A 25,890-nucleotide genomic window follows, 5' to 3' on the forward strand; every position below is an offset into this window, starting at 1 on the left:
CATGGTGGGAAGCTGAGCCGGGAGGCAATCTGAGTTGAGCTGCTCCACTAAAAGGCATTTATAAAAAATTTTGTAAAAAATCAAGTTGTTATTGCCAGCATCAAGGACATGTCACATACACTCTTACAGAGTGAGAAGTTGTCATCCTTTGGCCGTCTCCTCTTGTCATAGTATCTCTCTGGGGATACTTCAGTGGTGGTGTTTAATAGCAGCCATTAGATTGGCCATGCAGTAAAGCCCTTTTTATTCTGCCACAGCCCTGTTCTTTCCTCTCTGCTCCCCTGTTGGTGTCAGTGACGGTCTCTGTATGGAGAGGGTGCTTGTTCTTGCTGAGCTTCCAGCCAGAGCTCCAGGCTCTGTGCAGAGGGGGGTCAGGATTCTTCCGAGGCATCTCCTCAGTGCTCTCAATTTATCCCTTTTCCTCTCCTCTCTGGTGTACCAGCGGTCTCCCCTGCAAAGTGTTCCTGTAGTCCCATCTCTCCATTATATTCTTATGGGATTTTGCACTATATGTTAACTTTTTCCCTTCAGTGACATGCTCCAAGCAGTGTCCAATACTATTACACAGACCTTTCCCTTTGAAAGGGAAAAGAGGGATAAAGAGCAAACTTCAGGGACTTCTCACCAGTTACCACAAAAGCTTTTTTGCTAACTTCTCCCATGAGCAGATAGGTTGATGTCATCGTGCTGCCTAAACACAAAGGCAGATCGCGTGACCTCTGTGCCAGCCCGTGGATCTTCCTGTAAAGCCTTTAATGGTGCTGGTACACCTCCCCGTTCCCTTTTGCAAGTTTTCTCTGTTGAAATGCCCCTGTGCATTGTGTCACCGCTGTGGCGGAGTGGCAGGGCTGGGCTGAGGGTTGGACTGGGCTCAGATCAAGCTCTGGGTGCCCAGGTGAAGCCCTGGTGCCATGGCTGAGCTTGTCCTAATGCTCTGCCCGGCTCCGGGTGCTGCCAGGTTGGTACTTTCAGAAGTAACAAACCCACAGGTCAGTGTGCGTGGGCCTGCGCTTCCCTGCTGCTGTTTGCTGGGAAAAACCAGCTGCTCGGCACGGGGAGGGCTCCTGCTGCCTGTGGCTGTTTGGGAGCTGTTAACCACTTGGTCGGTCACGTAAGAAAGCTTTTGGGCTGAAGCGGTGTTTGTGATGGATGACCTGTTAGGTGGGAGGGTTTGGGCACTTCTCTGTACTTAGATGTGCTATTGCTCGAAGGAAAGCTCACGCAGGAAACAATCCTCCACTGGGCTAAACCTTAGGAGGCTTGGATTTCGTGTTTAGCTCTGTGCTGCCTGATTCAAAGCACAGAGCAAGGCAGTGGTTTACCAAAGTGGTGGGAACTGCAAATTGAGAGCTAGGTACTGTTGTCTTTAATTTCTTTAAATGCTGGTCCCACTGAGTTAGAATGGCACCTCAAGTAGCCGCTACTTAGTGTCCTAATATTACTGATCGATAAAAACTATTTCATAATTTAAGTTAGACTGTTATGTAGGGACGCAGAGGCTGCGTAGGGAAGGGTCTCTGTCTCCTGTTCCATCCGGGCGGGGCCTAGCGCACTGGGGATGCAGTAGTCTGAAGCATAAACATTAATAATACAGTGGGTATTATTCAAATGAAGGCTGCCACTTTTCCTTTGTGGGAATAAACCCCTGGGTAATCGCTGCACATACTTATCTGTTCCTATAATTGCTTTCTGCAGAATCACTTCAAAACAAGCGGTGCTGGCAGGATGCTGGTCTCCCTGCTCTTCCCCCAAGTGAGCCGGCCGCTTCGATGCCTCGTCCGGGACTTGCACCGTTGCAGATGGGGGTTGCGTGAGCAGAAGAGGTCTGGCTGTCCCCGCAGGGGTCTGCAAACCGCACGGGCAGCCTGCAGCAGTGACATTACCCCTGTCTTCACTAGGGCTTTGACTTTCGGTGATAAAATAGCCATCATTGACAAAAACGGTGAGCACACTTACAGGGACCTTCTCAGCCAGAGTCTACGCTTGTCCCAGGAGATCTGTAGAGCTCTGGAGTGCTCCAGCAGGGACTTGAAGGAAGAGAGGATCTCGTTTTTGTGTCCCAATGATGCCTCGTATGTGGTAGCCCAGTGGGCTTCCTGGATGAGCGGGGGCATAGCAGTGCCCCTTTACAAGAAACACCCTGTGCAGGAACTGGAGTACGTGATTCAGGACTCACAGAGCGCTCTAGTCATTGCAGCAGAGGAATATGTGGGGAAAATAGCCCCTAGCGCTGAGAAGCTGGGAGTCCCAGTTCTGCCGCTTCTTATGTCTCATGGCGATGGATCCACAAGTCATGCAGCAATGAAAGAGGGTCCCTTGACAACCTGCTCCTCATGGAAAGACAGAGGAGCCATGATAATCTACACTAGTGGGACGACGGGAAGACCGAAAGGTGTCCTCAGCACCCATGAGAACGTGCAAGCCGTGGTGAGTGCTGCTTTCCCTCTGCAAAGCTCGTGCAGAGTTACAGAAGTCTTGGCCTCCAGAGGTGATTCGGGGTTGCAAACCCCAAGGCACAACACACCTTATCACAACCAAATTCCTGCACAGAGCTGTGGGGCTGTATCTTGAAAGTCCTCAACACTTTTAAGGTGAATACACAGAAGAGTGTTAGAGGCTCTAAACCTTGTTCTTTTGGTGTTGCTGTGCTGCAACTGCAGCCGGGGGCATATGGACTCTTCTCCTTACTTTCCTGGGAAGCCGAAGGGATGGGACATATTGTAAAAAGACTGCTTGCTTTGCAGTTTGCTTTTCTTCACTGTGACTAGGAAAGAATCTTTGCCCCTAATTGGAATATAACTTAGCCCAGCCCAGTACAGTACTGTGTGAAGTCTGTGCATTATTCAGCTATATATCCCCAAGGCAAAAAAATCCATTAGCTCTCTGAGCCAAAAGGAATTAAAAGTTTGAATGAGCCTGCTGACTACCTCACCAGTTGGTTATCACTGCCTGCAACTGATAGACTCATGCCATTAGGGAAAAAGGGCAGGGAATACATTGTGCCTTACGGACGCCTCCGAGAACTTACGTTGTTCTGGGTGGTCAGATACTGCAATATCGGGAGTGGTATGAAAGCCTTGATGGATAGAGCCAGGGCTTGGCTATATTGGGCAAAGAATCTGTTCCCTTACAAATATGCTGATCATTTGGGAGGTGGTCTGAGCAGTCACCATCTTCTGTGCTGTCTTGCAGAAAGCCTGAAACCTCCTCCCTGCCTTGTGGAAGAGGGTTGTGAACGACATGACTAAATTCCACTCTTCAAATGCTTTTTTATTTTTAGATGGCTGGAAATAAGCTTTCCAGTTGCTAACGCTGGACTCTGAAGGGCATTGTTCACCCAGAAGCCTGAGGTGTAACGCTTCAGATAATTACCCCTTCATGGCAGAGTATTTTAGAAGCTTGATATACTAATATTTTTTTACTAACATGAAGCCTACTTTCTGTTTATCAGACAGTGATTTTCTGCTCCTACTGACTATCCCTTACAGGTGCTAAAAGCCCAATGTCATCGGTGTCCAAACTATGTCAACAGAGTTCTGGGAAAATTAGTTTTTTTGATTACTGTTTCTGCCAACTCTGCGTGTGCAGCAGCAGGTCCTACTTAAAATCGTTGTTGACTATTTCTCAGTAACGCGGAAGGACTTTGCTGGTATATATGAAGACACGTACTGACAGTATGCAGAAGGTGTTCCTCTTGCATTCTACTGTTGTGGTGGGAATTTTGCTCACGCTGACCCTAAAGGAAAGAAAAGATTTTTGTGCCCAGGCATCGTTCCAGGAGGTCTGGGATTTCTGCCGCCAGCTGTGCCCAGGGGACCTGGGGCCTGGATACCTCGGGCTTTTCAGGCAGTGAGGGTCTTTCCTCCTGCCCTAACGCTGGGTTGTATGTTTTCTTCTGCAGACTACAGGGCTGGTTGAAAAATGGGAGTGGAAGAAGGAGGATGTTATTCTGCACGTGCTGCCTTTACATCATGTCCACGGGGTGATCAATAAGCTCCTCTGTCCTCTCTGGGTGGGAGCGACATGCATCATGTTACCCGAATTCAGCGCACAGATGGTAAGCCTGGAGGGATTGCGCGTTGTCTTTGAAATTCAGCAGCAAGACCCCATGCATTGTAATTAGAGCAACTTTGGAAATAAGTTCTTAAAGAATTCCAGCCTCTTTAGCTACTGGCTGCATGTGGTTCACAAGGTGTTTGTTAAAAAAACGCTTTCGGTTGGACACTCAGTCTGGGGTAAACGTGCTCTTGTGGAGGCTACAACTTGTTTAAGCGTGACTTACAGAATCGTAACGCTACACTGCCCCTCCTGTGATGTTGAGGGTCTCTGGCTGGAGGTGGGCCCTTCTTAGCACCCATGAGGAGCATCTGCACCCAGAATAAGGGTTTTTAATTTTCTAGTACCAGGAAAGGTGGATATACTGGATTTTTCTCTTGCATTAGCAGTGTGCTGCTTGAAGCTATGCTGCTTGTCAGATGTTTCATTTTTAGTAGCTTGCATTTTCCCTTCCAATCCTATGTCCTTGGTGTTTTGTATTACATCACATGACAGAACACAGGCTTTAGAGTTTCTTGCAGCCCAGGTAAGAGAAATACTGGTACGCATCACTTGCATAGAAACATTGCAACATCCTTGTGGAGGAACAAGTGTTAACAGATCTGTTGGTTTAGACTCAGCAATATGAGAGAGAGTTTGCAAATCGAGAGCTTCTGGCAGCCTTGCAGGAAAGGTGGAAGGAGGGAAACCTTACTTGAATGCAGTAGAGACACGCTTATAATGTTGTTTTCTAGCCGAGACAGGAAACGCCAGTCCCAGTGCTCTGCTTCTCTTTTGTTCCTTGCTGCGGTATCAGGCAGCCGACCTAAAGAGAGGAAGAAAAGGGATGAGAAAGAGGGCAACCAACAGTAAGGTAGAACAGTTTCTGCAGTTACCGGCCCCTGGGATCCAGCACCGTTCGTTTACGTCTCCCAGTGTCGTGGGTGGTGTGAGAGACGTTGGAGCCTGCAGTGTCACTGTTAAGGGAGCAATTGGGTTTGCAGGTGCTGGTACCATCTCGTAGCAGAAAGGAAACGTGCGTGGTCAGTACAGAACTCCCTGGGAAAGTGAAAAGAGCCCGTCAAGCCTGTGCTTTGTAACTAAACAGGCTGCTTTACCTGTTCGTATTTATTCATATGCTGGGTGGCCTCGTCATGCTGAAAGGACAAAGTGCAAAGGTGTGGGATACACCCTGAAGTGTTGACTGTGCTGCTGTCAGGGGAGGGTGAGCCCAGGCTCTGATCTGAGCGACTGCAGGACCATGTGATTCTTCATTGCTTATTTCTGCTTCTCAGAGAAGCAACCACAGAAAATGCGCGCTTCCTTTCTTGTTTCAAGATGGCCCTGACACTTGAATACCCAATTGTTGCCCAAGCACTGATCCTTTGTGGGGGAACAGCCCCAGAGTCCCAGAGGGGCAGCTCTGTATTCGCATTTCCAGGGTAAATAGGTAGGATGCTGTGGTAGAAGAAGGCAGGAAGGTCCCCTGGCAGCTGTAGCCAGTGCTGTCTCCTCAGTGGTCACTGCCAGATTGTCTTCCCAGGTGTTTAGAGTGACACCCCAAAAGCTCAGGGTGCAGTAGGGACGTGTGCCCCACCAAAGCCGGGGCTCGGAGCGTGCCCAGCCCTGGTGATGCTGGTGAGGTGGCAGAAGAGCGTGCTGGTAGCCTGGAAGCAAAGCCAAGCCCTCTGGAGGGCGCGTTTCTCCACGTCCTATGCCACCGGTGATTGATTGTCCCTTATACCCTTGTGTTTTTCTCTGCTCTCTCCCGACATCTGCAAATCAATGAGCTGACGTTGAAGGATGGGTTCAGGTGCGGGGGAGCGGGACACCCCCGCCTGCCTTCTCTGATCAAAGCTCTCCCCGAGACTTGACAACCAAGGGCAAGCGGGGACAGTGCTGGAGGGCGTCTGCTTGACCCTGGAGGTTGAACTTGGGCAGGGAGGTCGGCGTGGCAAGCGTGCCTGCTGCAGCGAGTGCCATTCCGGGGGCTCTCAGGTGCATTCGGGCTCTAAAGGACGTCATTTGCTTTTCTATTTTTTTTTATTCCCTTTATTTTTCCGGGGGCCTCCCCTGGGAGCTGAAAGTGGTTTGATCGACACTACAAAGAAAGCACATGAGGGTAAATAAGGCTTTCTTGTGGAGTTTAATGCAAGCTGCCTTTCAGTTCCAGTCTATTTTCACCAGCTGTTTACAAAATGCCCTTTGCTACTGAAATCAGCTTTCAGAAAAGCAGCAGAGTTTCAGTGGAGGATTTTGCAAAAGGAGCCTGAGTTTTGCTGTGTGCTTTTTTCCTTCATTGCACCTTGAGAAAGCAGCCAATTATAGTGTGATATAAAGAAACTCGAATGGCAGCTAAAACACTTGACAGGCTGATCAAAACAAGGCTAGGAACTTACTCTCAACCTGCTGCAGACATATTTAGCCTTGAGTGATACTGGCAAGGGTTCAAGAGAAACCGCAGCAGCATGCCCAATGTGTGTTTGGTTTCTAATCACTAACACTTCATTATACAAAATAAATACTTTATTATTACAGTGTTTATTAAATTACATAATTTGCGGCATGCCTTATAGTCGTGGATACAGATGCCAGTCTGGTTTCGGTGGTGGTAATAATGCTCTTTTTTTTCTTAGAAGACATTTCAAGCCCCAGACCAAGGCTTGCTTGTCATTCCCTGCAGTGCAGTGTTAGGAGGTGGCATCTTTCAGACCCTTCTGTCTGCTTTTGGTAGCTGTCCAAGGAAAGGTTAAAAATCAAGACTGTGGAGTAACCCCAGTGTCCTGACCAACATCCACTCTCTTACTAAAACAGCATCTGATGTCCGCGGCTGCATGCAAGCTATTGCTGAGGCCAAAAGGGCTCATTAAAGTGTATTGGGATGCCTCAAGCGTGAAAGTTGCTGCATAAAATCAGATTCTTTTTATTAAATGAGGACATCCATTACTTTGCACTAGCTACTGTACATGTTATAATTCACTTTATAGCACCATCTGTTAAGACTGTCTTGCTTAAGCTTTTTGTAGCATCTTTTTATTGTAAGTTATTAAAAAATATGGCTGCATCTATTCATCATTTATTAATAAAGGGTTTATAAATGGACCCTTAATTTCCAGCATTACGGTTCTCTCATACGTGGCCTGCGAAGTCCTCTGGTGCGTGTACTCCTTGGGGTGCAGCATGTCTCCACGGGGAGCCCTTCTTGAGTAGTGAGACTGTGGGAGCAGCACCCAGTGCTCCCGGGTGCGCTGCTGGTGCTGGGGAATGACAGCGCTGACCACGGCGGGAGACGTTTGGCGCTGCTGTGGGCATGTAGACTTGGAGAGGGCAGGAGAGCAGCAGTGAGCCTGAAAGTGCATTCCTCCCAGCAGCTGTGTGGGGCAAGGGTGGCTCGGATGTTGTTGTTTTGTTTTGGTTGGGTTTTTTTTTTTTATCTTCCAAGGGTGAGAACTGGGAGGGCAGAAACCTCCTTTGGAGCCAGAGCAAGCCGCAGCCTAAGCATCCCTATACGATCCTCCCATCATAACTTGCTTCCAAGCTCAGTTTACTTCTCCAGCTGCACTGTTCCTGTTCGCAGACAGCCAGCATGTCTCAGCTGCTTCTGAACCTGTTTGAAATGCCTGCCTTTTTTCTTATGCAGGAGTAGAAATTTTAAAGATGCTGGATTTGTACAGTTTTTCTGCAAATTGGTGGCCAGAGGAGAAGAGATTAATGCCTCTGCTTAAGGAAGGAGTGCAGGGTGAGCTTTCTCCTTACTGGGCACGAGAGAAAGCCCATGAGCAAGAGCTTTTTTTGAAGGCCTCTGTGAGCATCGGGGTTTGCACCAAGCAGACACTAGAGCATCCATTCCCCAGCGACTTCCTCTCTCCATCTCCCTTCCCTGCATCGATTCAGTGATGGCTGCTAAGGCTGAGCACACCGTGTGGTGTGACTGTTACTCGATGGAAATGTCAGCAAGGCTGGAGAGACAGACCCAGGGGAAGCCAGGCATCCTCCGTGCTGGCGCTCTTGCCACGATAGTCGCATGTCGGCAGCCCCATTCTGGACCGGGACCTGGCTGCACCAGGCACCCTGCGGACAGGAGCCTTTTGGAGAGAGTTGTGAGGTCAGTGTCTGCTTTGCAGGATCCTCTGCTGAGGTTTTCAGCTGACATGGGTCCACTCTGAGTTTGAATGATAGGAATCGCTTGTCTTTGCTGTGGACCGCCTCTGATCTCACCTTAAGGGAAAGATGTGCTAATAGCAAAAGGCTGCCCGTCAGCTCTTTGCATTGATAAACATGAGATTGGATCCCAGAAGGTCTTTCAGTCTTAAGTGCGGAGTGGGAAATAAAAGTATTCAAAAACATGAAGGGAAAAACTTGCTCTGATGAGTGATGGGGGAAGCTTATAGAAATCTCAACTCTGTGTGGCCTAGTTGTGGCGTGTGCTGCCCGCTTGGCTCCGCTGGGCAGGTTTCGAGCTGTGGTGTGCTGCCTGCAGAATGACAATGCTGTCTGTGCCCTGCAACCGCTTCCATGATAAATATGCCCAGATGCAGATTTATTGCCCTAAAGTTCCAAAAGGAGCTGTTGTTTTGGTGCCAGCGTTACTGCATGTCTGACTTAAGGTGCCTCCAAGGATCAAGCCCTCTAAAAATCATACCCGTTTTATGTCACATGCAAAGCCATCAAAATTGTTAATTTTATTTGGACCTTTCTTTCTAGGCGTTTGTTCTGATGGGAATGATGAGTGCCCAAAGCTAGTGTGTGATTCGGGACTAATTCCCCCGACGTGCTGCGAGCATGCTGTCACCCGTGGCAGCTTTTTCCCCTGGTGGGAGGGTGCCGCAGACCTGATGCTCGTTGAGGTTTTGTGTGTGAGGTGTTGCTCCGGGGTCACTGCTGCATCTTGTGCTTACACCCCTGACTTTCTCGTCAAGACCAGCAGCCTGTGCTACATCCGCGAGCAAACTGTTTGTCCTTGCTGCTGCTGTTATCTGTGCGAACCAGGCTGGGCTGAGGCTGGGCGCTGATGCTTTATACCTTCACTGGGCTGTGCAGGGAGATCTATGGCTCGGCAGTCACGGTTGCCTCCGGGAAGGAGAAGCGTGCACCGCGGTGAGCCTCTCCCCTGGATCTGTCGCCTCTGCAAACGTCACTCTGGGCAGCTCTTTTCGTTTATTTTTGAAAGAAAAGCAAATCCAAGCAGAGGAGTCTGATCTCCAATAACCAAGCACGGCTAAGACGCTGCTCATAGCGTGCTGGGGATTGCATCTCCCATCCAGTTTCAGCTAGAGAAAGGCAATTGTCTTTTCATCCGTTAATGGGAGGCTTCAGAGGAGTAATTTTATTTCAGACTCAAAGAGCAGTCGGTGGAGGGAGGAGCAGGTCACTAGTGAATGGATTATGTTTGATCACTTCTCGCAGCCCTGGCTTTAAAAAGTTAGAGTTTTTCTTCCCGTCTCCCCAGATCTGCCGTCTGTCCTCAGCATCTGTTACGGAGTAATGTCTTTTGATGTGTGTGTGGAAATATAAAAAAATGGAACCAGAGCCTGTCATATTTACTTATATTACCAGGTCCCAGGGAAAGCACTTGCTCCTTTCAGTATGCCTACAGCATAGGAAGGGTTTAAAAGCTTCAGCCTGGAATGCAGAGGGGCCATCAAACTGCACTGATGAATAAATGATTAAAACCAGAGTCATGCAGAGCGCAAACAGTTTGGGGTTATAACAAACATGAGACAAAGCCACCAAGGGCCCAATTTCCCTTTGAAGAGAAGAGTGTTTCTCTCTCTGCATATTGCTCACAAAGCGTCTGCGGCTCGGTCCTTAGCAGAGAGCAGAGCTCCCCTTGATGCTCTCCCATCTCATGTCGTGCCCATCTGCCTTTGTCGGGGATAAACTGACGTCGGACGTGGGTGCGTGGTCCTGCCATCCCTTCGGTGCTTCTGTAGAGTTACGGGAGCTTTCTGTCCTCGGCATTAGGCACAGGGTCTCGCCAAACGAGGAGCTGGTTCAGCTGCGGTCGCGTTGCTGCCTGTTGCTCTCGCAGACGCTCTGAAAATTGCAGGCAGCCCTTTTCCTCGACGGCGGTGTTACCCGCACGGCAGCGATCGATGCAAAACACAAACCCATCTCCCCCATCAAAAGGGAAGTAAAGGGATGATTTAACCTTGCATTAGAGGTATTGTTACTTTTGAAAAGGTTTTAAAAAAAAATCAGTAATAACTGAAAACGATACAATAATTTTACAGAAGAGAGGAGCTGTTGTATCTGTCAATAGAGGTGGCAGCACGGGCTGCCTATTATCTGTTTGCAGGCTGGTGGGAAAATCCATGCTGATACTCACTTCCTTCTCAGCTTTTAGGCATTTTTGCCTGCATGTCTTCTGGCTGTTTTTGGGAGTCCTGTATCAGGCAGTTTTGCAAGATTTAGCATACGAATGGTTGTTGCCACCTTCTCGTCTCTTATTTGCATTAGAAGATGCCCAGATGTTGATAGATTCGGTGTTTTCTGTCTGGTTTACAGCATTGTGCATCTCCCTCTGAAGGTGAGGCCTCTGTAAAGGAAAAAGGCTTTTCTCCTCTGTGTTTGCATCTCTTGCTTCAGGTTCTCTTAGCAGATCTGGAGGCTGGTTGGGGAGGTTGCTGTATGGAAGGACCATCTCTTGGAGCAGCTTGCATGTTCCTCCGTCCTTGGTCGCCGTCATGCCATCTGCGTGCTGGAAGAAACATGTGGGAAAAATCTCACAGCTGTGTCTCACTGGGGTTGTTTTGTACGCACTGGTATAATTTTCTTCTTTTTTTTTTTAATTTACTGGTGGCAAAATCCCCCTGGTCAGCCCATAGAATTGTCCAGATATGCTTTTGTGGAGTGGGAAGGGAAGAAAATCAGGAATGTCGGGCTGATGGGAAAGCTCTTGGGAACGGAGGGCCTTCCGCTTCTTTGCTGGCTCAGGCAGTCCTGTCCTGTAAGCCTGCCCTGGGCTTTCGCTGCTGTTATTGCTGATAGGAAGCTGTTCCCACTCTTGCTTTCTTGCAGTTAGAAACTTTTTGTTTCTAGCCCTTGTTTATCTTAAAAGGAATCTTGGTCCATCTCCTGAACATCTTCCATGGGAAGACTGTTGCTTTCCTCGTGTCCGGTGAGCACTCGGTGCAAAGTCCGGCAGCCCTGGCATGCAGTGCCGTGTTTGCCTCCTGAATCCATGGCTTTTTAAAAGCACTTGGAGTCCTGAGGTATCAGGTGAGCGAAATAAAATGGAATGACGGGCTGCCGATACCCTGTCCACAGGTAATCGGTGTGGTGACGGTGACACATGGCATAACAGAGGGGGAGATTGATTGTGCTGCTCTAAGCCTGACGGTGTTAGAGGATGCCGAGCGCTGGAAGGGCAAAGCTGGCCTCTTGCTATGAGCCTGTCCAAGCCCCGGGGTTGATTGATTAGTCCCAGGTAACGAGACTTTTCCAGATCCTTCTCTCAAACCGTGAAGTTATAGTTATAAAACAGAAATAGCTGTTACAGCTGGCTGGGCAGTGACAAGCCCTCCAGACAGCTCGGGGTCTGTGGAGGGCTTGGGGCTGCCAGCTTTGTACCATGGCTCGGTGCTTAGTACCGTTAAAACACATGGGTAGGATCCAGATTTGGCTGAGCAGGAGCAGAGCAGGTGGAGATGTTTGGCTGTCAGCAGATCACCCCGGCAGCTGGTGGCACAAATCCAAAGGCAGCTGCTTATCTTTAGGAAAGGGGCTGTTGCTGGGGCAAGTCGTACTGACACAGAAAAAGCTGCTCCCGTGGCTGGAGTGGCGGTAGGGAGGATTTTATCTAGGGTGGGAGTTGAGCAGGCGTGCGAGCACAGGGGACTCTGGGGTGCGAGAGAGATCTGCTGTTTCTGGAGTGATGGTTTTGTTTTTTTTTTTCAAATCCAAATCCATGTGAAAATAGCTCTGCTGCATGGCCAGACTGGAAGTCTGCCTGCACTCCCCACAGCTGCTCTGGACTTGTGAAGGCAAAAAAAAAAATCACACAGCAAGGACTGAGCAGCATCTGTCTCCCTTCAATTCTTTCGGCACCGTCCTGATCCCTGCTTGCCATCGCCCGTCTCTCCCTGCCCAAGGCAGTGGCTCTCGGGACCACCAGGCTGAGGAGAGCAGGTCCCATGCATTCAGCCCCTGGCTTTGGAGAGATCTTTCTCCATCCTGCTGCCTCCAGTGGGAAAGATATTGGGGGATTGAAGAGAAAAAGATCTTTGGGGAAAGACGGTGGGAGGAGTATGGTAGGGGTTAGATCCTTCTAAATGCAATTTTGCCTATTCCGACTTGTTTTAGGGGATCATGCTGGTAGGTGGGGTTTCTGCAAGGGAGTGCGATGTTCCCTCTCCGGGCATGTCACCCATCGGTCTGGGCAAGTCATGTTCCTCCTCTGCTTTCCCTGATGCCGAGGGGACCTTGCAGCACTCATGTCCCAGATCCCGAGGTGTCCGGGGGGTTTCCACCTTGTGCATTTGTCTCGTCCCATCGAGGACCATCTCTGGGCTGGGAGGCACTATGAACTCCCTTCTGTTTGGTGGGATAGTGCCTTTGTCGGATGTGTCCTGCTCTATTAAGAATAACAACATGGTGGTGGTGGGGTTTTTTTAGGAGCTGATTGTTCTGAAGCAGTGGAGTGAGAGACATGGGGGGAGGCAGCGCCAACGCAGCGAAGTATAAAGTAATGAAATGGAGCCCAAGCGAGCAGGACGGAGGGGAAGGGGGCAGAGTGACAGCATGAAGGAGAATCACTTGTTCACCTTCAATCAATTCCTGCTTTTTCTTGCTGTCGCATGCGCCTGTGTGCAGCTGAGCATGCTTGGGCAGGGAGGGGAGAGGCGATGTGCGTTGTCAGGAGCTGTTAGGAAATACATTTGTCAACAACGGGGCAGGGACCGGAGCGAAAGGAAAGAGGCGACCGTCACCGTAGCCTTTTATTTATTGATGGCTTTAGATCGTTGCTGTCTTGGGAAGAGCTTACCTAGGGGGAGGAGTGGCAAGGTGTGGGAGGAATGGGCCCAATTGCAGTATTTATGGCTCCTACCCGTTGCTAACTGCTCCCAGCTGGGGCTGCTCAGCCAGGGCAGCAGCCGGGGGTTGCTTGGTCTTCATTCCCCCCCAGCAGAGCTGGGTCCTGGAATTTGCCCCAGTTTTAGTTCCCACAAATTAGCAGGCATTGCAGCTGAAGAACATCTGTCCCACAGGGACTGTTCCTCTCAGGAAGAGCGCGGTTGGTGAAGCTGCCCTCCTGGCTACCTGCTGTCTCCTTGGCAATAAGGGGCATAATGAGGGTTGGGAGCTGTTGTTCTGGACGTGGATGAGGTGCACGCCAACAGGCTGCCAGTTGTTTGTACTTTCCAGAAGCCTTAGAGAGCAGAGGTTTGACTGTTTGTGAGCAACCCAGCGTGGCTTTGCTTTGGATAAGTCTGTTGCACTCCTGCACCTCAGTTTCCCCTTGCACCGTGTGAAGGAGTGGTGGTGGGGCTCACTGCCCCACGAAGTGTTTGCAGAGCCCTCATTTGTGAACCTCTTCAAAGGTGCTGAGGAGTTAGCATGACAGCACTGGCGATCACTTCCCTCTACACTTTATACTGAGGTGTATTTTTATATGTGTATGTTCCCTTTCTTTCTAGGTTTGGAAGAAGTTCCTAAGCTCCCAAGCTCCCCGTATCAGTGTCTTCATGGCAGTGCCCACTATCTATGCCAAGCTGATAGACTATTATGACAAGCATTTCTCTCAACCGCCAGTCCAGGATTTTGTGCATGCCTTTTGCCAGGAGAACATCAGGTAGGTGAGCAATGCCCCTCTGGGCAGGGGCTGCTGGTGGCTGGCTGTCCCCATGGTGGATCTGCTGAGGTTTCTTTTCAGCATCGCCTCTTTGCAGTGCTGGTTGTTGTGCTTTAGTGTCTCTTTGACAAGAACCAGGGTGACATTATTTAATTATGAGCCACTCTTGCGTGGTAAAGCCAGAAGGGGTCTGCATGCTCATTATATGTGTCACCCTACATAACACAAGACTAAGGACTTTGTCCTGCAACCTGAGTTTGTACTGCAGTATCTCTCTTAGGAGGCTGTCCCATCTTAACTTAAAACCCATATCAGGCAGAGAATCTTCTATATGTGAGGAACATCCTTGGTAGCAGTTAAAAGGCTTTTGGGGCTTCTGTCTTAAGGTTTTATGTAGGAGCTTTATGTAGCCCTGTGTTAGACTGCAAGTTCCCTGGAGCAAAGGTGATCTTGGATACTTTCTTATATGGGGTTTCCTTGTGCAGGTTAATGGTGTCAGGCTCAGCTGCCCTGCCTGTGCCTGTCCTGGAAAAGTGGAAGAGTATCACTGGGCACACATTGCTGGAGAGGTATGGGATGACTGAGATTGGGATGGCGCTTTCTAACCCTTTGCATGGAGTCCGTGTCCCAGGTAGGAGTTTCTAGAGGGTGCACGCTGTTTGGAGGCGTTTGGCTGTGAAGTGCTCTTGGGTTTTCTCATCACAGAGAATATACATCCAATCGCCATTTGTCATGTTTGAGGAGCAGGCTATGGTAGGAACAATGATGCTGGCAGGGGAATTGGCGTTGGGAAGCCAGGAGGGGGCATGGGTGTGTGGGAAATGGTTGGTGGGTTTCCCTGGGATGACGAGCCATGGTGGATTGGCAAAGCTGTGTCTGTAGAGCTCACAGTGGTGCACGCTGACCCGACCAGCCAGGCTCGTTCTGTCTAGGAGGCAGAGTCCACATTGATGCTTTCTTATGTCCAAAGTCTTAGCAAGTTCAAGGACGGTGATGGGACTGCATGTTCAGCTCCTGCTCTATGAAGCTGTATTCGTGTGCAGTGTTGACACAGGATTCCCCTTGCAGCAGTTCGTGTCCAGCCGATTGGTACTGAACATTTAAAATAGGATGTCTGCTCACTCTTATTTTAGTGCAAGTTTCTTGACTCTTCAGGAATTAGAAATTGTCACACCTCGTTATACACTCTGGTTCTGTTCTCTCCTTGTCTTCGCTCACTTCTTTTAGCTACACTTTGTGACTCCTTTCAATATCTGTAGTTTATGTAACCTAGAATTAAATTGATCTGAAACATTAAAAATATGAAATGCCCCCACCCTCCCTTTGGTTAAAGACGTGGCCATCTGTCTGCCGAGCAGCCCAGCCCGCCGCTACGCCACCTTCTACTCCTTGCATGCTGTCTGTGCATGTGTGGCACCATATGCACCATCTTGGTCTCCGGTGTCTTAGGGGACCGGTGTTACCCGAGGGGGCTGTCCTGGGTGTCGTGGCTTCCCAAAACACCCCAGTCCCACCCCAGTGCCACTGCAGGGATCGCACAGGGAGAGGAGAAACCATACCTCCCCAGCACTGGCTCCTCAATCTCAGAACAGCTCAGGGGCAGCACAAAATGCAAACTCTAGTTTACTTCTGCAGTAGTTTGCCCATCACAGCTCAGCCAGCGTGCCCTTCCCCCAGAAGCCCCATTCCTGCAGGCAGGAGGGGGAAGCAGGCAGGGAAACGAGATTCCCACGTACGCGAGCTCGAGCTCTCCGTGAGCCCCACACTGCAGGGTGACGGCAGAGATCATTTTTGAATGTCCCTGTAGCCTGGTTATATTTGCTTTTCATTCATCTCCAGGAGGGAAAATGAGTGGAGGCTCTAGAAATCTCCCAGGAGACAAAAGGAGAAAGGAAATAAGACTGAAAGCAACATGGGCAAGACAGACGTTGGCACCCAGAAGGGCAGCTCCTACTCCAGAGCTGGATGGCCATGCTCCTGAACAGAGCTGGGCTAGGGTCCCTGAGGGTACCGGGGTCTGCAGGGGAGCTGGGGACAAATCCTCTTGGGCAGCCACAAGCAGAGGGGCTGGGGATAAAGGCTGGCTGACTGTCACTCCAGCCGCTGTCCAGGGGCTCGCTGCAGCCCCGAGAGGGAAGAGAAGCATCTCACAAAGGTGTGAATCAGCAAGAGACCTTACAGAAGGAGAGCTATAATTGAATAGGCTTGATTAATTTATTTCAGGAAGTGTCAGTTGGGAAGCAGATGGGTGAAGCTGAGGCATAATTTACTGGAGCTGAAAAAGCTTTTGATATAGTACCCCATTAGAGGCTGGGATGTAAGGTCACCAGGTACCACAGAGCATCCAGTGCGAGAGAGTCAACTGAGAAATGCAGTGATGGGCTGGGAACAGAGGCTGGGCAGGAGGAGAGTGAAGTATCCAGAGAAAAGACCTCGGACGGCACCGGTGTTATGGGGACAGATGCTGGGCAGTGGTGACCACAGACCCATGTGCTGGCCAAAGCGATTACTCGCTTTATTTTGAAAAAGGAGCGCCGCAAGTGTGGCACTTTACCCTGTGGTTAAGTCCAGGGATCCTCACACTTGTCAGGGGACTTCTCCTGGAGTGGAAGCAGCACACATCGTTCTCTGCTGCTTCATGAGCCTCTGAGGAGAGGTGCTGGGGCTTCCCTCACCCGCTTTCACCCTCTTGGTGTGGCTGGGGAAGGGTCGAGTCCATGTCACCCGTGTCACCACCAGTGTCTCTGGTAGTGTGGCACCGCTCTCCACCCGCAGCACAGGTCTGAAGGGGCAGGGGTGGGCTTTAATTTCCGGAAGAAGAAAAGATGAAAGATTTGAAAGATAAATGTTTGCTTGTATATGGTTAAAACCCTGCTTAAAATGCCTCTGTTTTCACCAGCTCTCATTCTAATCCCCCTGGTGCTGTTACTGTGAAGGGAGATGAATAATTCATGGATGGAGAATGCCTCACTGGGCCTAATCACCACTTTAATTGGAGGTTTAGATCAGAGGCGGCTAATAGCTCCTACAGCGGGGACTCCGTGTATTGTTGACAGTGAGATCGTTGAGTGCCTTATCGTTGGCCTGTTTCAATTCTCCCAGGACACCACCGCACATAACAGCATCGAGGTCCCCAGATACCGAAGGACACAGACCGCAGGGCCAATTAAATTTATCTGGGAAGAGCTGACAACTTTTTTAAAGAGAGGAGAACCGGTGAAAGAATAATAGTGTCACTCCTTCCTGACTGCAGCCCGGCTGATGCCGGCTGAGCTGACACCACGGGCATGTTGCCAGCATTTCTTAACATTCAGGAGTCTGCAAATTGGAGAGAGCTGGGAGGGAGCAAGAGGGGAAGGAGCAGGGATTTCTCCCCAGTTTCCCCTTGGGATTATGGCTGGGGACAAAAGGAAGCCAGTGCTGAGTGTTGACCCCCTTCTGATCACGCCCGATTGCGATCTCGGTGAAGCCAGGACCTCTGGTGCTGTTCCTTTGGGAATGGGCTCAACCTTGCGCTGACCTGTTGGAGTCGGCATGGCGCGTATCTTGACACAGCAGATGGGCCTGAGAAGCTCTAGTCGTTGTCTTTGCAGAAATTTTATTAATACTGTCAGGTTTGTGTAGCTCTAATCAACATTGTGAGCATTTTCAGCCTTTACAGATGTTGATTTCCAAGTTTGTCATTTTTCCTAAATACCAGAAAGCCTTTTCCAGACCGAATGTAAGGAAACAGCTCCGCGCAAGGGACTTATTTTACATGTTTGTTTTACTTTAGCCAAGTAGGAAATAATTTGTCATGGTGATCTGAAACATGTTGCCTTCTCTGTGTCTTCAGATTTGTTTGACAGCACTGTGCTGATCTTTGGTATTTCATTCTCAAAGACTGAGACTAGAAGTGGGCACTAACCATTTAGTCCTGCTGCCCATGAATCAGTCCATTATATTTCTGCATTGAGGTCGGTAGCTTGCATACAGGGAAGAAGCATCTTCCAGGAAGGCATCCATCTGATCTTGGTTTGAAGGCTTCCAGAGACGGCAAATCTGAGAGCCCGTGGCAGTTCGTTGCACTGGTTACTGCTCCCTCCATAGGCTTTGCAAGACTGACTTTGCAGTGTCTGCCTGCGGTCCCTTGCCACGCCTCGCAGGCAGGTCGGAGGCTGTTCGCACAAGGCGTTTTTCACACTGGAGAAGATGTTCCCATAGAAGTCTAGAAGGTGGCTTCAATCAAGCTTGATGTGCAAACATTTGGCGTGTTCTCCATGACTTGTAATTTGCTTTCTGAGTCCTCCTGGAGTCTACCATGGCAGCTACCAGACTGTTTAAAATACATAAATACCTCTACATGGCACCTCAAGGCACTTCTGGTGACTTCTCCTGGCACATGCTTCTCCCTCCTTACCCTGCTGCAACTCCTGGCAGCGTCTGGCCATCAGATGAGAGCAGCCCAAGTGATGCTTCTGGTAAGAGAAGGACCTGGCTGCGTGTTGGTGACCTGAATGCCGAAGGCGATTTCAGGCTGAACAGACACACATCACAGAACTGCCACGTCGCTTTCTGTTTATTTCTTGCCAGATTTGCTAATTGTTCGGGTAGTTTCGCTGCAATAAAATCTCACTCCTTCATAGCCCATCTGCTCTTAGCTGATCCTGCAGGGATGCCATAAATCTGGGCTACGACGACATATCGATTTCCATGGCAACTGACCAATGTAGCAAACAAAATCATGATGTCACAGATATCGGATCTCCAGGACTTGAACAGGAGAACGAGACTAGGATAGGGAAAATGCCACTTGAACCCAAATGCCTGAAATACAGACGACAAGGAGAAGACAACACTGGGCTCCAGGTCCTGCACACCCTGCTCTAAGGACTTTCCAATGTTGGGCTGATCCTGCTGCCTGACCAGCAGAGCTAGAAAGCCCCACCAACTGGAGACTCCCCGGGGGGAAAAAAAAAAATCATCTCTTAAAATAAAGAATAGACTTACCAATTTAAGCCTTGACCTGTCCAGTCCTCCTGAGCCACAAGTTGCTCTGTGCTGATGTCCCTCTGCACCCTGTGCAGGTTTGCATGCTCAGTGTTCCTGGCTTGCAGGGCATGAAAGTCACGGGCTTTATCTTGCAATGAGAGCCGTCTTGTGCCATTGAGATGCAGAGCGAAACCTGCTGAGCCAGCAGATGCCCACAACTCCTGGTTGCTGCTGAGCCTGGAGTCCCTCATCAGACAGAGGTCGCAGGAACAAAGCTGCCCTTTCTTCTGTGCTTTCAGATGCTCACCAAGAAGAGCATGCACTAAACCAAGGGGTGGGAATGCTGCAGGTTGGGGAGCTCTGGGTCGCAGGACCATCTTGGAGCTTAATAGTAGTCGTTTGTGACACTGTGTCACGTTCCCTGGCTCTGAAAATTGAAACCTGCGGAAGAACGGTGTGGTTTTGATCTCTGCTTTTCTCCTATGATGTTTTATATACAGTGTATTGATGTCTCATAAAACTGAGGTAATCCCTTGCAATTCTATACAGTGTTAAGCCTTTGCCTTTTCTGTCAGGCCCAGGCTATAGAGAAGCAGCGAGCCACTGTAATCATCGTGCTCTTTCTTTTCACATCTTTGTGTAGGTTTCATGGTGCTTTTTTTTTTTTTTTTTTAAAAAAGACAGCTTCATTACTGAGCTACGAAGCTGTGCTGATGTCTTCAAAGACTGGCCAAGAGAGACTGTTCAGGGCTGGAGACACATTTGTTTTCCTAGGCGTTTCCAACACTGCCTGCTCAGCGAACAACGGCGTATTGCACTGCAGTGACATTTGCTTGCAGACATACGAGGTGATCGAAGCCTTCCTGAAGGGTAACCCCCTGCTAGGAAGTTCTTTAGTGCCAGCACAGTCTGCAGATGCCATTGATAGACGAGCAGCTGCTCTTTTGCATCTTTGATTTTGTTGTTTCCCAGAGGCTGTCCACTGTTTCAGTCTTGTTTTCCTTTGCAGGTTCTGTGGGTACCCCACTTCCAGGGGTGGAAGTGCGCATTGCCACTGAGACCTTGAAAAACGGTGGTCGTTCCTACACCATCCATGCTCAGGGAGACGAAGACAACACACAGGTAGTGCTCAGCCATGTTCTCTGCTGCTTCACTTTGTCTCATGAAAAGTTCTCTTCTCCCCAGCCCTTTGAAGCCCCAAGGATTGAGGCTTGCTCTGCTGTTATTCCCAGGAACTCAGTGATTCTATTTAGAGTTTTCTCTTTCTTGTGTTCATTTATGGCTTACTCTAGCCGTGGTACTTTGTGGACCACACAAGTGTTGTCCTTGCCTGCAGAGAACAACATCTGAGAGAGAACACCCCCTGCATGGGGGTGGGAGGGAAAGGCTATGGTATAAGGGCTATGGGTTATGGTATAAGAAGATGATATTGTGTCTGCTGAACTGTTGATGGCCCAGAGGAAGATGATGGGTTAAGCAATGCCCGGCCTTTGAAAGCCAGCTCAAAAAATTGAAGTCTACTGCAGAAGGTAAGAACAAGGCATTGACAGGAATTCAGATGGACACTACTCTGTCTAAAGAGTCACCAAATAGTCTGGAGGAGAGGATGAGTGCTGGAAAATCTAGAAATGGGGTATGTGTTTATTTCACTGGGTTTGATCAGGATTTTAGCAGTAAGAATTGGAAGGGCGGGACTGGTGGCCTTGGGGGTTGCATTCATTTCAAAACGGCACAGGGGGAAACCCATCAGGTTTCCATGAAAGTCCAGCTCCATGCCGAGCTCCAACTGCCAAGTGATATCTGCATCAGCCATTCTGGTATCTCAGAAGTCAGATATCCTTGATGGTGAAGCGGTTGGGCCCCTTTCCCCATGAGCTTCTCCCACCTTGGGGTGCTGTGTGTTGCCCGCTGCAGAAGTAGCCCCCAGCCCGAGGTCCAGGGTGTCCTGCTGCCTCAGCCCCTTTCTCTCCCCACAGAAACAGCTAACCAGAGTCTGCATTCCTATCCTGCCACATCTCCTTTGCACCCTCATTGTGGGTGCAGGTCACGTCGCCTATGGCAGATCAATAGCCAGGTGATGTACGGGCTCGGCTGAGTAGATAGATGCTGTACGTGCAAGAGAAATTACGCCAGCAGTCGTGTGCGGTGTGGGTGGGAGACAGGCAGGCATGAGATCCAACCTGAAATAGATGGCTTCACTCGTTCCTCTGGGGAAATAGCTTCTCATCTAGCCATGGGTGCAGGTCACGTCGCCTATGGCAGATCAATAGCCAGGTGATGTACGGGCTCGGCTGAGTAGATAGATGCTGTACGTGCAAGAGAAATTACGCCAGCAGTCGTGTGCGGTGTGGGTGGGAGACAGGCAGGCATGAGATCCAACCTGAAATAGATGGCTTCACTCGTTCCTCTGGGGAAATAGCTTCTCATCTAGCCATGTACATGCCAAGGGTTCGAAAGGAGCTTCCCGGTCTGTGGCAGGCTGTACCAGAGACACTGCTGGTGTAAGTACGGGTGAAAGGCTCGAGAAAGCCTTTTTTTCTCTAGATTATCTGTGCTGGCAGCTGGAGGAGCCAGTGGGACCACGGGCAGCCCCGCATGTGGGTTGTGGCCAGGCTGTAGCAGGTTGTGTTCTGCGTTCTGAGGCCGTAACAGGTTGCTGGATCCCACCCCAATCGTGCAAAACGAGCCCAGGGGAGAGCTGAGAGGGAGCACTCTGGCCAGGGATTGTGGCTTTTATTTAAAAAAAAGGTTTTCTGCTCTTTATGTCACTACTCTTGTGTGGCTGGGCAGTGGGCAAAGCAGGAGACCTGGAGCGGCCGCTCCAGTGCAGCACTCGGCACGTAGGAAGCTGCATCCCGTTCTTATCAGTTCACTGGATGAGTGTTATGTTTCACGGTTTTGTCCCCTCATCCTGGAGTTAGATCTTGGCCTTTTTTTTCCACTTGTGTGGAACTGAGACATGAAATATAATGTGTCCATTTTAATAATAATCCTATAATGCTTTTTTTACCCTAAGGGATCCCTAGGCGCTTTACAAATTAGGTCTCAGACACAAGAATCCCCAAAGTGCAGCTACTTCCAGGATGAAATGTGGACGCTGTTCTTCTGAATTATGAGAGGAAAAAATATGTAATGTTTTTCTTCTGCTCAATACTCCTTCCCTTTCCTTCTGGTTATATTGAGTGACTGGAGAAGAAGGGGAGCCCAGGTGACCTGTGTCTGGTGCTGGAAGCCCACCATCCCCCAGAGCTTCAGAGAGCTGAGACTCACACAACTTCTCTTTTCTCTGGCTTCAGGCTGCTTGAGTTTATATTTGGGGCAGAGGAATTGCCCTTTTATCCCAGCTGTTCCTCACATACACCCTTCAGCCCCCAGCGCGGGTGGCTGAGGTCCATACTGATGTCTCACAGTGCTCCCAGGAGCTCCCACCAGCGCTGGCGTTGGCCCCGCGCCCCTTGCTGATGGTTGGCTTTCCGTCAGGCTCTCCCTTGGGGGTTTTTTGAGTGTTCTGGTGAATTCTCAAGACATCAGCTGGGGAGGGTGATGTGAGGTGATAGAGTTTGCTTCTCGGTGTTGGCTGATGGGTTGGTCCCTCTCTGAAAGGCTGTCCCCTTGTCCCACCTTGCCCCTTGTCCCAGCTTTAACTGGGAGTTTCTTCAGGCTGAAGGGAGACAAATGGTCCTATCTGCTTTGGGCCGCCCTAGGAGACAGTGGCTGCCTGGGTACCTCCAGGACATCCAGAGCATTTCCAGGAGCAGAACGGAGCCGGCTGCCTCTGTCCCTGGGACTGTCGGAAGGGCCATGGCAAGGTGGGAAAAATGGTCCCCACTCTGTGTGTCTTGGCACAGATGGATGCATGGAGATGCCAGAAGTTTGGTTTTTATATGGCCTGGGTACGGAGTGTGACTTTCCGGAGTGTGACTTTCCATTGCGTGGCCGCACCGTGGCAGGTGGCAGCGGTGCTGGCACACCTCTTCTCCCAGCGACGGTGTAATTTAACTGCTTCACACCTGCGGTCGCAGGCAGAAAGCCTGACCTGCTGCCTGTTCCTGCCCTGAGATGATGCTGCTGGCACACTGTGTGCATCATGCTTGGTTAATAATTTATGTCAGAAGAGAGTACGTCAGTGGAATTTATTTAAAACAAGGAGGATCTGACAGTCCGAGTGCTCATCACGCTCCACCAGTCAAAGAAAGGCCTGGCTTTGTTTAAAATCAGCTCCTCCATGGCAGAGGGGCTGTCCCTGGGTGAGAAGACCTGGTTGGTGTCACCTTCCCTGTCTGCGCCACCAGACGACCCTGGCGTGGCTTTTTCCTTGTGTCTTACGAGAAGGGATAAACACGTATTTCCTCACCTCCCTCACAGGAGGGCTCTGAGGCTTACAGCACATTGGTTGATTGAGGGCTGGGAGGTCTGTGGTGTGGAGCCAGCAAAGGCAGAGGGGTCCCGGTGGAAGGACGGTGGTGGTGGGGCCGGTGGCAGGAGGCACGCAGCCCTCCCAGTACCCGCACTGCCCGGGTTTGATACGAGCATCCCCAGCCCCATCCCTGCTCCAGGCATTTCTCTCTGGTTTGGCATTGACACTATGAAAAATTACCAAATGTCACATAATGGATTGCTGGAAATAAACACCTCCCGGCAGCCAGGCCAGCACAGGGAGCGCCTGCCGTCTGCTTCCATGATACGACTTTCAGGGCAGGGACCTCTCCGTACACGGAAAGCACGGTGCACGTCTGTGCCGCTGCACCGATAATAATGGAAGTGCCAAGCTGGAGCCGGCCGCGGCGGGGGCATGGGGCAGTGCCGTGGGGCAGCCGTGCCGTGGGGCAGATCTGGTGGGATACTGAGCACCCCGGTAGGAGCTGGACTCCAAGCTGTCTCTTCTCACCAACTTCTCGGCTCCTGCAAGCAGGTGATCTTTGTGCCGGGGGTTAGGCGCGTTGTCAGGGCAATCTGCGAGGCGTTCACACCTTGGCTCCACTGTGCAGAAACCCTCCTGACTGCGAGCAAAAAGAGCGCCTGCCTTTGCCAAGGAAATTATTTGCTTAGCTGTACGGAGCCTCGCAAGGTCACCGCCTTCCCCGCTCGCGTTGGGCTGAGGTTTCTGCCTTCTGCTGCCTCCCCACAACAGAAGACAACAGACTTTCTCTGAGCTGTTTCTTCCCCACTAACACTGTCTCTCCCGTTAGATGCTGGGGGATCGTGCCGTTTCCTTTCACGTTGTCACCCTTTGGACATGCTTGTGCGTCCTACCGTGGTGAGATGCAAACAGGAGCTCGGTGGCATCATGGCAGTGGCAGAGGAAGGTGTGTGGGTGGCGGGAGCGGGGAGGTGGGGAGCGTTTCTGCTTTGCCATCCGGTAACTGCCTGAGCTTGCAGCAGAGGACCGCTGTAATTTGCAAAGCTGGTTTCTGGCACACTGTGAAGATCAATAATCTACTTAGCTGAAAGTTTGCTGGATCTCTGTTCTTCCCTTCATTTTCTCCCATCCCTTGATTAGAGTGCTGGATTCCTTTCATGCACGTGCTCCAGCCCACTGATCTCTTTGCAGCTCTCATGAGCCTTGTGCTCCATTGCATGCAGTTTGCTCAGGTTTTCTAGCTGGTTCTTGTGCCACTTCCTTGCTATTATTGCTGCACCTTGGGCTGTGAGCTGGTTTCCTGAGCTGACACGGAGTCACATGCAATCAAGCTGTTGGTCGTGCCCTGCGCTGCTTTCTCCCTTGTCCTCTTCACTGCCCAGGCTTGGCTTTATGTTTCCCCTTGGCTGACAGGCAGCAGGATGAAGCTGCACCATCGCTGCCAACACCAAAACGATGTGCTCCAGCCTGACACAGTCGCTGCACAGTCTGTTCCCAGCCAAGGATGCTCTGCAACCCATGGTGGGGCAGCGTGGGCAGGAGGGCGGCACTCCCCGCCTGCACCCTGACACAGTGTCCCCCACCTCCTCCCTGCGCAGGAGCGTGGTGGTGCGGAGCGTGGTCCCCTGGAGAGATGCTGTCCTTTGAGGGCTTGGAGAAGTGCTCCTCCTCCGATACATCCCTGGGGAGCAGAGGTGTGGAAGTGGATGTCTGGGGACGGCAGCAGCTTTCCCTGCTTTGAGCCATCCCAGCTATTGCTCCTGTAGCCGCTCACGTCCGAAGCGGTTCCTAAACATTTAACCTGTATTAAGCAGCTGCCTGTTGAGCTCATCTGATCCTATAGGATCAGGCTCTTTACCCAAAGAGCCTGGGTGTTGATGTAGGGGAAGCTGTCAGCGCTCCTCCTTACCCACGGCCCCGGATGCTTTTTCTCCTGCTTTTTTTTTTCCCCTTAACTTTTTGGCAGCCCAGGGATCTCGCTCTCTCCATGCCTGGCTCCGGCGCACAGGAAAGGGTTACAGCTTTCCAGCGCCGAACGTTTCAGTTTGCTTTGTTCAGTGCGATGCATATTTCATACGCTTAGCTTCCCAGCTGGCAGAGGCCTGGAAACCCTGCGAGCTGTCGGGTATTGTCTCTCTCCTTCTTTATTTGTTTGTTTGTTGGTTGGTAGGTTTTTTGGGTTGTCATTTTTGTTGGATTTTTTTTTTTCCTTTTCCAAATTGCTTGCTCACAAGAAAGCCCAAACCCCAGTCCCTGACAATAGGGGTCTATCAATAGATAAATGGTTTCACAGCTGTATCTAATGCAGTGCTCTAGCCAGGGCTTTTATGGCGAGTAATTTTCTCATGATGAGGCTGCGAAGGGAGCCATGCGGGACGTATGGGTTGCAGGAGCTGGCAGCAGGAGGACGCTGCAGCCATGGGCTTTTCTCCCCCTCCAAAGGTTGTAATTATCTCGTTGTTTATCCATATGCAAGCTGTCGTCCTGGACAGGAACCGGCTCGGCTGCGGCCATCCCTCCCAAAAGCCACCAGCATCTCCTGGCCCCTCCTCCCTGTGCCCCCTGCGTCTCTGCCATCTGCTAGCAGCTTGCTGCTGGTTGCCAGCACCTCTGCGGGGCTGCGGGCATTGGGGGCAGCTGGCACCATCACCCTTTGTTAAGGCCGGAGGTCGTGGCCGTTGATGCCCCTGTGGAGGGGACCAGGAGTGGCTCCACCTCACTTGCGTTCATC

The 25,890-nt window shown here is 50.5% G+C and overlaps 1 protein-coding gene across 1 annotated transcript in view; it reads left to right on the forward strand.

Moving 5' to 3' along the window:
- Nucleotides 1-1,725: 1,725 nt before the first annotated feature.
- The window catches only part of ACSF3 (acyl-CoA synthetase family member 3), a gene marked incomplete at its 3' end in the record, with an annotated part of 33,040 nt that continues 8,875 nt past the window's right edge, over nt 1,726-25,890 (forward strand). Inside the window, exons 1-5 of the mRNA XM_009583814.1 lie at nt 1,726-2,427; nt 3,902-4,057; nt 13,674-13,828; nt 14,314-14,459; nt 19,809-19,921. Of these exons, the coding sequence (XP_009582109.1) occupies nt 1,726-2,427; nt 3,902-4,057; nt 13,674-13,828; nt 14,314-14,459; nt 19,809-19,921 (1,272 nt within the window). The remainder of the gene's footprint in view (nt 2,428-3,901; nt 4,058-13,673; nt 13,829-14,313; nt 14,460-19,808; nt 19,922-25,890) is intronic.

The sequence above is a fragment of the Fulmarus glacialis genome, unplaced genomic scaffold (assembly GCF_000690835.1).
Source record: "Fulmarus glacialis isolate BGI_N327 unplaced genomic scaffold, ASM69083v1 scaffold23348, whole genome shotgun sequence".
NCBI lineage: Eukaryota > Metazoa > Chordata > Aves > Procellariiformes > Procellariidae > Fulmarus > Fulmarus glacialis.